General features: G+C 36.0%; 1 protein-coding gene across 8 annotated transcripts in view; it reads right to left on the bottom strand.

Annotated features, from left to right (window-relative positions):
- The window catches only part of sick (sickie), a 417,791-nt gene that overhangs the window by 129,887 nt on the left and 273,319 nt on the right, over window positions 1-14,585 (bottom strand). For 7 of the 8 annotated variants that reach the window (XM_070107203.1, XM_070107204.1, XM_070107211.1 and 4 more), the window contains 3 exons: window positions 13,312-13,442; window positions 7,890-7,998; window positions 5,984-7,651 (listed from right to left, as the gene is read on the bottom strand). In XM_070107203.1, the coding sequence (XP_069963304.1) occupies window positions 5,984-7,651; window positions 7,890-7,998; window positions 13,312-13,442 (1,908 nt within the window). Of the gene's footprint in view, window positions 1-5,983; window positions 7,652-7,889; window positions 7,999-13,311; window positions 13,443-13,746; window positions 13,880-14,585 lie in introns of those variants that run through there. The other variant, XM_070107208.1, reaches the window with a different exon arrangement.

Raw genomic sequence — 14,585 nt, 5'->3', positions numbered from 1 at the left:
GCTGTGGTATTTGTATAAATTTTCCAGCATTTCTGCTTCTCTTTTATACTGTTTTCTTCCCATTTTTGAGTTATTTTTTTACGCATTGCACGTGCTTGTCTAATGAACTGTGAACGTTAATGTTGTGCGTGCAAGGATAAGCACAAAAATTTTCGATAATGGGTAAAATTGATTATGTTTTCCAACTGTCACTGCTACTGCTACTGCCAGCTACTCATTCAATTTGATTGATTTTATGTTTTGTTTATGCACCTAAAAATATGCTACGTGTTTTAACGTGGTTTGCATTTAAAGTGTTGGAAAATTTGTGCGAATGGCAAAATTTGCTGAAGCGTGGTGTTAATATTTATGGCGACAATTTATTGTTGGTGAATATTGAGTTGTTAAAATATAAGTTTATGTTATTAGTTGGCGCTCAGGTCACTGCCAGTAGTTTCACTGCAAAAAGTTTTGAAACTAAGTTCAGTAACTCATACACTTTTTTTGTTTATTTCTGAAATATTTTTAGAATATTTTTGTATGTTTTTCGAGTAGCTGTAGTTTTCGCTAAATATTTGATTCGGAAAATAAGTAAAGTTTTAAATTGTTCGCAGGCATTAAAAGTCGATATGAGATTCTCTTGAAAAGCTCCGTATTGTTTTTTATAGTAAGCAATGTTATTTTTGTAACGCACACAACATTAAAAATTGTTAAAACCAAGCATTAACGGCAGGACATCATATTATTCAGTGACATTAAAATACAAGCTTGCATATTTTAGTGCGCACGAACTCAGCATGTGAGCGCTGACAGTGTCGGGAGTTGTGCGACGACAACAATAGTGAAGATTTATGAGAGTGGTCGAAGGAATATAAAAATTTTGAAAAAGTATCCAAAGCGCACACTTAAAAGCATGAAAATATAATCTTAAGCAAAAGCACGCACTCACACTTAGAAACACAACACAACGTCTTAGCAATAAAGTGCTTCCGGCTATTGTGGCGTATTGCTGGCGCACATCCTTTCGCTTTTGCTCAGTTTCCAGACAGCGGACGGCATTGTCTAGGCGGCCATAAATCAAGAGCTTCGGCAAGAACTGCGTGGCAGAATTTTTACAGTTAACCAACGCACGAAAATCCACAAGCGCCCACACACATACATGCATACATAGAAAAAGCAGGCGTAGCGTTAGTAAGGTCGACAGGCGTGCAGCTGACAGCCTTGCAGCGAAAGCCGACAGTTTGCCGACTTTGCGAATTGAAAATAATTTCCTTCGCGTATATGTATGTGTGTGTTCGCATATGCCGCTAGCAAGGACATGCTATGCTCGCTTTGGCGTGATAAGAAATGGCTGCTGGCCTTTGGAAGAATTTTCACTTGCTCCACTTACTATTACGTTATAAATAGAAAGCCTCGTTGTTGTGTGCGTTAACGTGCACAATGCAGGCGTCACGCTGTCTGGTCTGCGCTAGACTAACGCCCCTAGACAAACAGCAGGAATTTTCGAAATTCCTTCCCCAACCTCGCCAACAACCTCTGTCCAGTGCGTGTCCAGACGGTTGTGTCGGTTATTATCGCATTTACTATCGCCTACAACTGTTATGAATTTTTATTTATTGCTGTTGTTGCTTTTGTTATTGTGTCTGGCAGTCATTTAAAAAAGCTTGTTGCATGCCATGCTCTCCCTTCTCAGTGCGGTTGTTGTTGCTGTTATATTTAATGCCCTTCATATTTATTTTTTAGATATTTTACAGGTAAGCTTGCAGGATTAGCTGCGTTTTATGGTTGCTATGTTGTTGCTGGACGTGCGGAAATTCAATTGTCGAAGCTGTTGCATGTTTCTGACCAGAAACGTGATTGAATGCTGCTGATTGTTGCTTAGCATGCAAAAAACGCTCTGTGTTGTGCTGTAGTATTTTCAAAGTATACTTTTGGGCGGTGTGAGTGATTAAATGGAAAATTTAATTTTATCGTGTAGTTTAAAAATTCTATTACAATTTTTCTATTACTCTGATGATAATCGATTATGTAAGCTCGCAACAGAGTGTCTCAATGTTAATACTATTTCTTATTCAGATTGATAATAAAATCTCAAAGACAACATCATATGTTAATAATTGCTATTAATAATGCTTAATTGATTTTTTTATCCAAATTTTTTAAAATCGATTTCAATCGATAGTTTTTATCGATATTAATCGATATTTTTAAGTTTTTAACGATATCAATATATATTGATCGATAAATATCTGACGATAACAATATATAAATCTACATTCATATTCCTCAAAATAACGCTTAATATTATCAATTTACTGTATCGTTTTTATTAATGTATGCAAATAAAAATTTATTGGAAATTGAGCGATAAAATTCTTATAGTATACTTATTACAAACATTTTTAAAAATACCTAAAATATTTTTAATAAAATATTTAAATAATATTAAATTTCAAACCCGTTACCTCAATTCAATCGATATATACATCGTTTATTGATAATCAAAATCTAAATTCAAAAGAATTTGTTTTAAATTATTCCAGTTGTTATTTTTTTATATTGAGCCGATAAAAATTTTCGTTATTCTAATATTTGATAATACGTTATCGATAGCTTAAAAAAGTTATCGATTAATATCGATATATTTGTACGAAAATATACAATTATTTAAATATGTGATTGGGTATCGATTATTACACTCTAATTAATCCGTAAACGACTATTAGGTGCAGTTTTTGTAATAAATAAAATCAAACAGTGCTCCATTTAAAGGAAGAAGGCCAATTATTTGTGATTTCATCTACGTTTCCTTGCGAAAAAAATAATAAAAATAATAAAAATCAAAATTAAAGAAGTTAATTGCTGTTTTAGATATAAAAAGGTATAATTAAAAAAATAATTAAAAAGCTGAGTAGTTAGAAGTTTACAATGATTATGAGCGTCGTAAAAAGGTCAAAAATGTAGTTCCCTTTTCGAAATTTCCAAAAAAAGCAACTTAATTTCCTTTTTCATCACAAGTTGTCTCCTTATAACAAAATCTCTACAAACTTAATTGAAACTGCTAATTCAAATTCTCCCTCCCCCACAAATTCAATTAACGTGCAATTCAGTATGAAATTTTTATTACCACTGTTAATGACATAAATGAAAGAAAAAGTAAAAAGTATACTTGACAAAATTTTGGAGTGTGGATTTGAGAAACGCCCGCTTGCATTAATTTGTTAGATCAGACGTGATGATTTGCTCGACGTATGCAGGTTCAACGCGCATGGAGTGGGGAATATGCTAATGAAAGACAACCATCAGCAACAATATGAAACAGGATAGCGCAGAAGAAAAGGACAATGGAGTTTTGCTTGGAAAAAATGTTATTTCAGTGAAGTTAGAAATGAAGTTTCTATGCATGAGAAAAGCAAAGGGAAGTTGGGAGCAAATGAAAAGTTTCGCAATTGTAATCTTGTCTTTTAAGCGTGAGGAAAGGGAGATGCCTGTGTATATGATACGAAAATAATGTAAAAATATACAAAGTAAACAAAAAAGAAATTGAGCAAATGAAGCTACAACGAGATATAAAATAAATTGAGGAAATAAGGGAAATATTAGCAAATATATTTTCAAAAAGCGTACAAACGGCGAATGAGTCATGGTTTTGATTATACTCTAAGTATATGGAGCTTTGATGTGATGAACGATTTATTTTATGGCATGGAATATTATTTGATTTATTTTAAGAAGTGTAGACCTCTAAGCACTTTTGTTTCTTAAATTAATTTTTTGTATTAAAAAAAATTTGACATGATATCGAGCAGTCTATGAAAAACTCTTAATAAAGTAGTTGAAGATAAGTCTCTAATTCCTGCAAAATATGTTGTTAACCTTTCAAAATTTTTTATATGTATAATGCTAGGATCAAGTGCCTTTAAGACAAAGATACTATTACTAAAGTTCTCTCCATTCTCAAACTACCCAGTAAATATTAAATTACTCAGTATCCCATTTTGTCAACTATAGACATATTTAAGTTTGGCAATGATCACTACCGTATCGAGGCAAATGAAGGTGAACAGTTCGAACAACTGTGTGTGACAGATTTTACAACAAAAATTACAAGAAAAGCTAGTTATATAACTAACTTGAAACAAGTAGTTAAAGGCAAGTAGCATTGAATAATTAAAAAAAGCAATCAGTTGTAGCGAAACAATGAAGCCAGTCGCAACAACAACAATGCATAATGATGAAGGTAACTAAGCAACTACAACAGCATAGGTAACAACAACAATAATAACAATAGCACCAAGCAACCACTTGTCTGTCCGTCTATAGCTGGAGCAGCATGTTGCAAATTTATTGCTTTGACAGGTGACAATTGTATTCGGTTGTCGAGGATGCCATGTTCGGTTGTCGACAGCCGACGTGAAGTGGTCGTTGCTGTGCGATGCAAGAGGTCGCACGGTAGGTGGGTGTGGAGTGTGGCTAATAAAGATAGTGGTGAGTTGCGTTGAAGGACGGAAGTGGAAGAATGTTGCAATTGGAATTTCGATTGAATGTCGTAAAGGTGAACAAAAGTTAACTGTGCTTGTAAATATTAAATACAAATTAATATAAATAATATATATATTTTTAAATAATTTAACTTAAGTTTTTTTTGCTTGCACACGCTTTTATAAGTGCATAAAAAATGTTTCAACGGAAATTTGCGGCTCTAACAATTGAACCGGTTAAAGGTTACAAAAAATGCTTTGAAAAATAAAAAAAATTTAAAAAAATACAAATAAAAAAAATTTACATAAATATCAGTGGATTCAAGTTAATGTGCGAATCAACGCTTTTTAAGATTCTTTTTCTTTTGTGTTTTTTTGTTTGCCATTCGTTCCGCCTCTTTGCTATTTGGCGTTCCAGTTACACGTAATTAAATTATATGCCACAATTAAAATGCTCAAAGGCAAACCGCGAGCAAAGAAGAGATAAAAACAAAGCAAGAAACTAAAAATAAGTAGAGGAATAATAAGTAAAACGGCGCAAATGAGCAATGAGCGAGGCAGCGAAACAGCGAAGCAGGCGACAAAACTGGCACTGCCAAGCACAAACAATAAACAAAAACAACAATAAGGCTAAAAAAAAAACCAGTTCAAACGCTGTGACGTTTCATGGCTCAGCAGCAGAAAAGTAATTGGCACAAACGCTTTATTTTTGGCTGAAAACGGGCGCAGCAGTGCAAAATTAACAATAAAAACAACAACAATAGTTTTATAAGTCACAGCATGCACCGCAAGCGTTTTTGGCTGGAACTGAGTGCATTCGTTTTCGTTTTCTTGCTTTGCTGCTACAAAAATGTCACGCGTAAGTGAGCAAATGAAGCGAAAAGTGCGTGAAGAATGCAGCGAAGTGACTCATGCGCGCACACTCATTTATTGCCTGCTGGTGGTGAGTGAAGGAGAAAAAAAAGCGAGTTTTTTGGCACCGCTATTTAGCAGGACTTCTTTTGTTTTTCTTTGTTTGACATTTGTATTCTCGTTGCGTGCTGACTTGCCCTATTATTTATGTGGTTCGAACATGAAAAAATGTGTCTTCGATTCGCACGAAAAAGGGCATCTTCGCGGACCAACCACAAGGATGGCCGAAAGTGACGCGCGAGCTATGAATCATTACACAAATTTTTACTTGAGATGTTGGCGGGTGACTCAAGGCTGACGGTGTGATGTGCAGAGAGATGGAAGAAATTGTATACAAGTATAAGCTGTATGGTATATACCTATGTATAGGTAGTGAGTAAAATGTAGATAGAGATACTTTTTGTTTTTTATGGGCGCGCAAAGCATTCGCTTGGGTTTTTACATGACCCTTTGCTTTCGTACTCAATACTTTCTATAAATTGTTATTAGTTTTAAGTCTCGCGGTAAAGATATCATATTTAAATTTTTTTTTTTTATTTATGAGGTACCCTAAGATGAATTTTGGTGCATGCGATTATGATATAAACAAAAGAGAATCATTTTCGACTTACCGTTCTTCGATGGTCGTCGGCAGTTGTGTCCTCGCACGCATCATGCTCAAGAAATGTTTGGTATGCGCTGCCGAGCTCATACCGCCACCCATTAGCATGCCATGATGACCGACACTGCCACTGCCTTCCGACAAATAACCATTATCTATGTCGTGATAGCGTCTCGCTGTTGCGGCTGCGCGTTGCGCTAAGCGCGCTGAGGCGCTCACTCTCAATGAATCGCCATCGCTGCAGTAACCTTGACTTATTTCCGCTTCAATGAAATCGGCCACATAATTGCGATTGCCACCGCCGCGTACACCGCGCGTCGGCAGTGTCACATGCGAATTGTAGCCACGCAGTAACGGCGGCATCGGCAGCAGGCTCGTCGGTTTCTTCTCCTCATAGATTGTGTCTATTCTGGAGGGTATTGTGTGGAACTTGGAGTGCGAGTGCGCGTGCGCGTGATGGTGTTGATGCGCGGATGGCGAGTCAGGCGATTGCGCGTGACCGCGTAGTGGCGAGCGCTGTGGTGACGCGAGTATACCAGGACCGGCGTTATATTCAAGTTTGCGCGCAGTTGGCGCGTTGCCGGTAGGTGAAGTGGCGGATTTTGGCGGCGGCAAACGACTGTTATTCACATATGTGGCATGTTCTTGTTGTTGATTGTAATAAGCTTGCTGTTGCTGTTGATATTGCTGCTGGCGTTGTTGTTGTAGTTGTAGTTGTTGTTGCTGCTGCTGTGATATGTTTGTGGCGTTAGCGTAATATGGTGGCTTGCTGCCCGGTTCCGGTAGTATCGGCACCGGTTTCACGATATGTGGTTGATGTTGCTGCTGTTGATGTTGTTGTTGCTGTTGCGTTAATTCTTTCGATTTAGCGTTCTCACTAGATATGTTTGCATGCATGCTTGATATGTCACTCCTTTCACGCTTCATCATCTCCTGCTGCGAATTTGAGTTGCTCATGCCACGTACACGATTGTCGCCGCTGCCACCAACACCACCCAAAGGTGATTGCGGCAACTTACTTGTGCCTTTTATGGCAGCAATTGGTTTGGGTAAACCAGTGCCATTAGGGCTGCAGAGACCCTTCGTGGGCGGCACTATCAACGAGGATTTCGAGTCGGACTTGGAATTAAGTGAGCCCTTGGAAGAAGATTTCAGCGAATTCTTTTCGGTAACGCGCGGCAATGAGTTCTTTGCGCGTCCCATTGTAGAGTTGCGGCTCTCACCACTGAAGTCCTCTTTATTTAGCGAGCGCGCTGGACTCTTCTCCTTCTTGTCCAGCTTGCTGACTTTCGTCTGCTCTTTCTTTAGCTGTGCCGCTATCAGTTTGGATTGTTTGGTATTGATTTTGCTCTTGCCAGATGTTACACTGACCGCTGGCGGCTTGATCTGTGATATGTGTCCGTCGTTGAGGCTCAGCGAAGAGTCTGAGCGTTCGGAGCGCGCCGATGAGAAACCCGAAGATGAGGAGGTGCGCTTGGATTGCACTTGCATCTTAGTCGAGGCAGCATTAGCTGCATTTTGTTGTTGCTGTTTTTCTTTATTGAACAACTTAAGCTTGTCAAGCATGGAGTGCTTTTGCTGTGGCAGCGTTGGTCCCATATTAGCGGCTGCAGCCGGTATGCCACTCGGTGGCGGTATGCCGCTGGCGTGCGTTGATTTAGCCGTTGGCGGACGTAGGCTGTGGATAGAGATGAATTAATTTTATAAGATTTTTAAGTATATGTAAAATATGGTTTGTGTTCAATTTGAATAAATTTAATTCTACAATTTTATGATTTGCTGCTAAATTGAAAATTGTGCAGACTTTTTAATTAATTCCATTAAAATTATTAAATCTATGTTTTGGGTGTTGGGATTTAACTGGGGTTCAATTTATTTATATTGCCTTTAATAAAATATATAAAATATATACTCACCCATTATTATTGCCAGTTTTCAGACTTTGTATGGTATGATTAGTGGTTGGTGGACTATTTGGTCGCGCGCTATTAAAATCAACGCCACTTTTTCCTAAACCGGGTATGGCTGCAAGTATAAGGAAACAAAAAATTTGTAAATACTAAATATTTTATAATTTCTGTTTCAATGGTTATATTACAGTTCACTAAGTATCTGGTAAAAAATATAGAAAAAGTGTTGTTTTCGAATATGATTTTGAATAACAATTAAAATGTTATTTGCGTTTACATTATTTATTGTATTTTTAATAGAGCAAATTACAGTCACTGTTTTATTTGAACTATTCGAATCATATAAACATCCATTGAAATTTCAGAGTACCGTTAAATTTTTTTCAATTGAACATAAGTACACTAGGGTCACAGTGACCTAATGTTGACGCGGTGGGTTAAGATATTCAAAGCATGCAAAGCCAAAGTAGCCAAACACACTCAGATTTTCGAAGCGAAGAAACATATACCTTAAAAGGAAGCTCAAAGTAGAATCGGCAGTAAATTTTCATATACTACTGTAATGTGAATTATTATTAAGTAAAATAATAATTAGAAAGGTAATTTCAAACAAGAAAATTTTCTTCTCTATTTCGTGGTGAGAATCATTTAGTTATCATGTTTTAAGAGATTGTCGGAGATCTCTGAACTTTCCATATAAATATTTCACTTTTCCTTCCAAAGCCAAAAAAATATATAATTATGTTATTTTTTTTTCTTTTTTTAAGTTTTCCATCCTAAATCTCTACAATTGCTTACAACAACAAACAATTTGAACAACTTTGGTCATATGTAAGCTTCAGTATTAATTTACGACACTTGCCACCGCTAGTTGTCAACACCCTTTAAACAACATTTTTTCATTTGCCATATTTCTTTTACAGCAGAGTCTTGTTGGCTGCAGCAGAGTCTTGTAAGAGTCTTATACATGTAAAACGAGTGGACATTAATTTAAATTACACGCATGTGATTGCAAGTCAGCTCCACACATGGAAGAAGCAAGCGAGTTGCATTGAAAACTGATTTATGCCAGCAGGACTCAGGCAAGTACTAGTCTAGCATTTGCTTGTAAAGGCGTAAGGAATTCTTTTTGCAGCCGTTGAAGCGAAACAACTGTCGGGCGAACAACAACTTGAAGAAATGCGTTAATTAATTTTCGAAACACGCGCCTACGCAATGCATTTAAGCACGGGCAAGTGAGTGTATATGTATACACGTATGTATGGTATGTGTGTTCATATGCACTTTCCTTAAGAACAGCAAAGGAATTCGTTTTGTTGCTTTGAGGAGGGAGCGTCGATCATTCAGTTAGTTCAGTAAAAATAGAAGCCACAAATCGCATGCGAGTGAAACAAATTAGTGACAAGCATAAATCAAAATCACAGCTTGATGAAGCGATAAACTCGAAATTATTTATGAACACATTGCGGTTTGACAAATACCAGTTTTCACTGCCATGTGTGGGCTTCTTTTAGAAATTTTATATTTGAGGAAGAAAACATGCAATGGAAATTACTTCCTGACTAGCAAGCAGCGATTGCTATCGAGTGATGAATTATATATGCAGTCAAAAAACTTCTGTTCTTTAGTTTTTTGTAACAAAAATCCTTTGGAAATTTAAAATTTATTCAAAGCGCTTTATTTGAATTTTTAATATATTATAATATTAGAAGCTAAAAAAATGTTGAATTACTTTTTTTTTTTAATTATTTAATGTAAGGGTTTCAGCAACCAATTTATTTTGACTCGTATGGAATGATTTGGACTTATCCGAGATTTGAGAAGCAAAAATACGCGTAAAAAGACCCCACAAAGCATAGATCTGTTTTAAATATTTAAAGATTTGATTGTTTCCAACATAATTTGAACACAATCGACATATTATTGTGCTTGTACCTGCTGTTATCGAGTCATGCTAATAATTTGAAATCAAAAAAATTACTTCAAGTCCTCATATCATTGTGGAAAAGCTTCTGGAAATCTATACAAAATGATAGTAGCCACCATAAGAAGTTATGGTGAACGCTTTAACGATAATATACTTTCTATGACCATATTGTCATTCACAGTCTTTCATATAATAATTCCATTCGGCGGAGGCTTAAACCTTGTTTGTTACTTTATTTTCCAGATAATGTCATATATCACGCCTCATATGGCAGCAGAAGCTCCATCAAATATCTAGCAAACTTGTAGACGTTATCCTTATTACTTTTAGTTTACTTAATACTTTTTCATCCAAAGCAACTCTTTCTTTGTGTGGGTGAGTTGAAATAATCATGACTTTTTTTCGACAAAGTTGCTCCGAAGGTTTTATGGATATTCATTTCTTCATATTTATGTTTTAGAGAATCTCTATCAGAAGGAATGCTATTCTAGTCCATCATGTGGCATATTCTTAAAACAAAGCAATTACTTATTTCATAAATGCGAATAATAAAACAGCAGTTAAGCGGCTTATTACCAGCTTTTTATAATAAGTCAACGCTCTCTTTGGAATATAGAGATTTTTTTTGAGTTTTTTGTTTACCAATTTTTGCTGATTAAGGAGCTTATTGATGTTAACCTTACAAAAATAAAAATCGTTGACAAATTTTAGCGCGAAACCATAAAACCACAACAGCGTCATCAGTAACATCAAAAGACTATCACAAGCTCGTAAATCCTATCATTATCAAGCCCAAATTTGAAAATCCCCATGTGTGTTATTTGATATAAGTATTCGTTCGAAAAGGTGCTAGGGTTGAGGTGCGCCACAGCACCATTAGTAATGAGTTTAAGATTTTTTTATGCATTTACTGTACTTAACACCATAACATAACCAGAGCAAAATCTTCCCTTGATGGTGTTCTCTGCGAGATAGATATATATACTTGTATATCAGCATAAATTCATACTTCATGCACTTTGACTGGCTATTTTTACCCTTTTATCTATGGCTAACACAACATTCATTGCTCACGCTCTCCTACTCCCACGCTTTACACTCATTTACTCGTACACCCATTCACTCGTTCTGCATTGTACTCACGCGCCCATACTCATCATGGTTTTCGGCTTGAAGTACAAGTACTATTGTCCTCATTACTCTAGTATGTCTGTGCAATAGAAATCTCGGTCAATTTTCATGTCGTTTTTGGTCGCCTCACACTCACTCACTCTGGCATCGTATGTGTATTGTATTCGTTTTTACTCACACACATTGGCACATTAGAGCTTTGCTTTCAAGATGCATATTTCTATTAATCTAGGCTTGAATCTCTAGAGAAATAAAGTAACGGTGGGTTATCAGCTTGTTAAACGGGATTTATTTTTTATTTCTATATCGTAAATGAAAGCTTGAAAGTATTTCCCCTTTTTATCCTGTTGCTCAAAACGAAGGCATCTGTTTTAGGGGTGATTTCTATGTGGGTCCAAGGATAAGTATATGTGAACGCAGGGCGTACTTGTATGAGTTGTGGTTTTATTGAAAAACGTTGAGTGGATTTTTAATTAAAATTTGTGGAGCAGCTAACAAATATTTGACATGAACTTCAGCCGAACGAAGTTTTTTTTTAAATATGTTTAAGGGAGCTTCGTAAATATAATATGAGTTGAAATTTTAAAGCGGGTAAATTATTTGAGGTTGCTAATAAAGAATATGCGGTGAGTATGTTAAAACTCAATCCAGACGCACTAGTACTGTTACGCTGGGTCTCATAAGGAAAAATATATTGCGTAAATCTAAATAAAAAATGTATTCCTACAACTTTTTCTACTTTTTTAGCTTAAGATTGAAATGACACAATGTCATTGTCAGCGGGTTAAAGCTTAGTGAATAGAGCTGAAAACGTTTAAGTTTGCTGTTATCAATATAATTTTAAGTTAATTTGCAACTGTAATCAATTAAAAAATAATTTCTAATACAATAACACAAACTATCGGCCTTTTGGCAGTTTGAAGTTAACCATTTACTTATAAAAATTATTATAAATAATCATGGTTAGAGGGTTAAGAGTTGCAGAAAATTTGCCAAAGCCCACCTACTTCTCGAAAATATGGCTAACTTTGAATTCTCTAATGTTAAGAGTTTTAAAAATACGTTTTGCACTGTTCCATATCTGACGATTCGGTGCTACTCTCTTCTCGTGTGTTCTACTACTGGATAGCTGGGCTTCGCGGGAGCTTGGTAAGCGCTGGGTTACCATCCGTTCATGCGCTATCACCAGATACTTCTAGCCAATTATCGATCGTAAGATATCCAATCAGCTCTTTGTTCTCAGTAATCCTAGCCTCTCCCTAGTTCTGGGGATTCTAACAGGCCATTGCCCTATTGGCGTCCATGCTGTAAGGGTGGAAATATTACCGGACGCCAGTAGCTGTATGTACCAAGACGAGGCGGAAAGATCTCAACACTTTTTGTTTTTCCCGCGAGATCAATTTTTAAACACTTGGAACTGAACTGGTAGGAATAGAAACTAAACGCCTGAGCAAATTTGTATTGGCCACAAGGCGCTTTGCTGAGTTATAAGACCGAATACTGGAGTTTTATTTTTATGGCTTTACAAAGGACATATAGACCAAGTGCGAACTCTGGCTCAGCTATCTATCCTAACCAAACCTAACTCTTCCATACCATATAGTATATATATAAAGGTTGGTTTGAGATAGCGGCAAAATTTCGTAGAACCTTTTCGACATTGCGGATAGTTATGAATTCTCTTTTTATTTATATTTATTTCTATATAATTTTATAAAAGACTATTGTTTTTTTAGATGTTTTAAAAGCTCTACCAGGTCAAAATGTATGAATACATAAAAGCTAGTGGTCGAAAATGAGAACAGTTTCCAATTTCAAATCTAAAGGGTTACCTTGATAGGGTAAATTATGTAATAATATTACATTCATTATATTTAATAGAATTAAACTATTCCTAAAAGTATCAAAAACTTTTGTGCATCATACACTAAAATATAAACAACTTAAAAAGATAAGCTAATTAAGCTACTGGGCTCATACCTTCATACATTTATAAAGGTTCCAATCCTTTTCTTTTTAATTTTTAATAATTCAGCTAAAATTATATTTTTCTTTATCCTAATAACAGGAACTATAATTACCGTCTCGTCTAATTCTGGACTAGGTGCTTGAATAGGATTAGAAATCAATTTATTATCATTTATCCCCCTAATAAATAATAATAACTTGATATCTACAAATTTTTGCACAAAACTTTATATTTGTGGGCTTCAAAAGCTTTTTTTTTTCATATTTCAGAACAAATTTAATAAATTGTACCAATACAATACCAACTTGTTGCTTTTTTGTTTAGCCTCTACCAAAATATTTAAATACCTTAACACGACTTAAGCGGTTTTCAAATAAAATTGCTAAATTTTCTCAACTTACATGGCGTGTGATTCGGTGTCGGTGGCAGTGGTCGTACTTTGTCCGGTGGGCAGCGGCGTTGCACCATAACAGTGGCGGGCAGCGGTATGGCAGTGCCGCCATTGGCCTTGGAGTAAGCGGTGGGTATTTGTCTGCAAGTAAAGGATAAAGTAAAAATTTAAAATTTTGCGCATATGAAGAGAATGTCATAAATTCAAAAATTTTAAAATAAAATATTGTTGACACTAAGTATTACGCATCTGATTATACATTTTTATAAATATTTGGGTATTTTAAGCCACATAAAGGTGCGCAAGCGCAATTTTTCTTTGTAGTAATTTTAACGGATTGCAAACAAATTCTTTATAATTTCTTATTATTGGTTGCCAGTGCAACAAACTAATTTTAAGCGCACACACATACATATATGTATGTATGCATGTGTGCGTTTCATACCCCATCTTATCGTTTAATCGCTTATGTAAAGTGTTGCGAGTTGCTTGACAAACAACAGCGCAACCACGTTGACAGTTAAAAATTTACGACAATTTTATCACAATTCAATTCACAATGCACTGCGGTGCGCTCGTGTTGCGTTGCGTGGCTTTGCTGACTTAACGCTCCGGTGCGATGCGATGCGCGCTGCTCTACACTTGTGCTGCCAATTTGCATGCACTTCGCTGTGTGAATGCATTCATTAGCTGTAAAAATACTTATACTTATACGCTGGCATGCGGTTTTGTGCAAAAATTACGAAATTATGCAAATTTACGGTGCGGCAGTGTGAAGATGCGAAAACCTGCTGCCTAATACCGCAAATACGGGCTTTTTGTTCTGTAGCGCCTATGCAAAAACAATAACTAAAGCGTTTATTGAGTAAGGGAATGTGTAAGGTTCAACAAAGGTGTGCAAAAAAGGGTTCGACAGTTGTGGAGCGAAAGCGCGAAGAGTTCATGATTGTGTGGGTGTACAGTATATACAATAGTATGCAAGGGTGTGTGCTCTGCAAATTAAAATAATTTTTGGTAAAAAATTAAAACTTTTACCATTACACTTTTAAAGAGGTTAATTGATTTTGCTTTGCATTTGCGTCATTGAGTTGGAAATTTTTAAACCGCGTGCCGCTGACAAAGCAAAAGTGTGGGTTATTATAAGCGCGTGGTATTTATGTTAGTGATTTAACAGGAAAAAGCTCTGGCAGCTGCAAGAATAATTTGCAATGCTTTAACATAGTTGTTATGGAGTTATTTTATGCGTGAATTAAAGGAACATTAACCGCGGTTGAAAGTCACAAG

This window comes from Bactrocera oleae, chromosome 3 (genome assembly GCF_042242935.1).
Source record: "Bactrocera oleae isolate idBacOlea1 chromosome 3, idBacOlea1, whole genome shotgun sequence".
NCBI classification, from domain to species: domain Eukaryota; kingdom Metazoa; phylum Arthropoda; class Insecta; order Diptera; family Tephritidae; genus Bactrocera; species Bactrocera oleae.
This window is presented reverse-complemented; position numbering and strand designations above follow the sequence as displayed.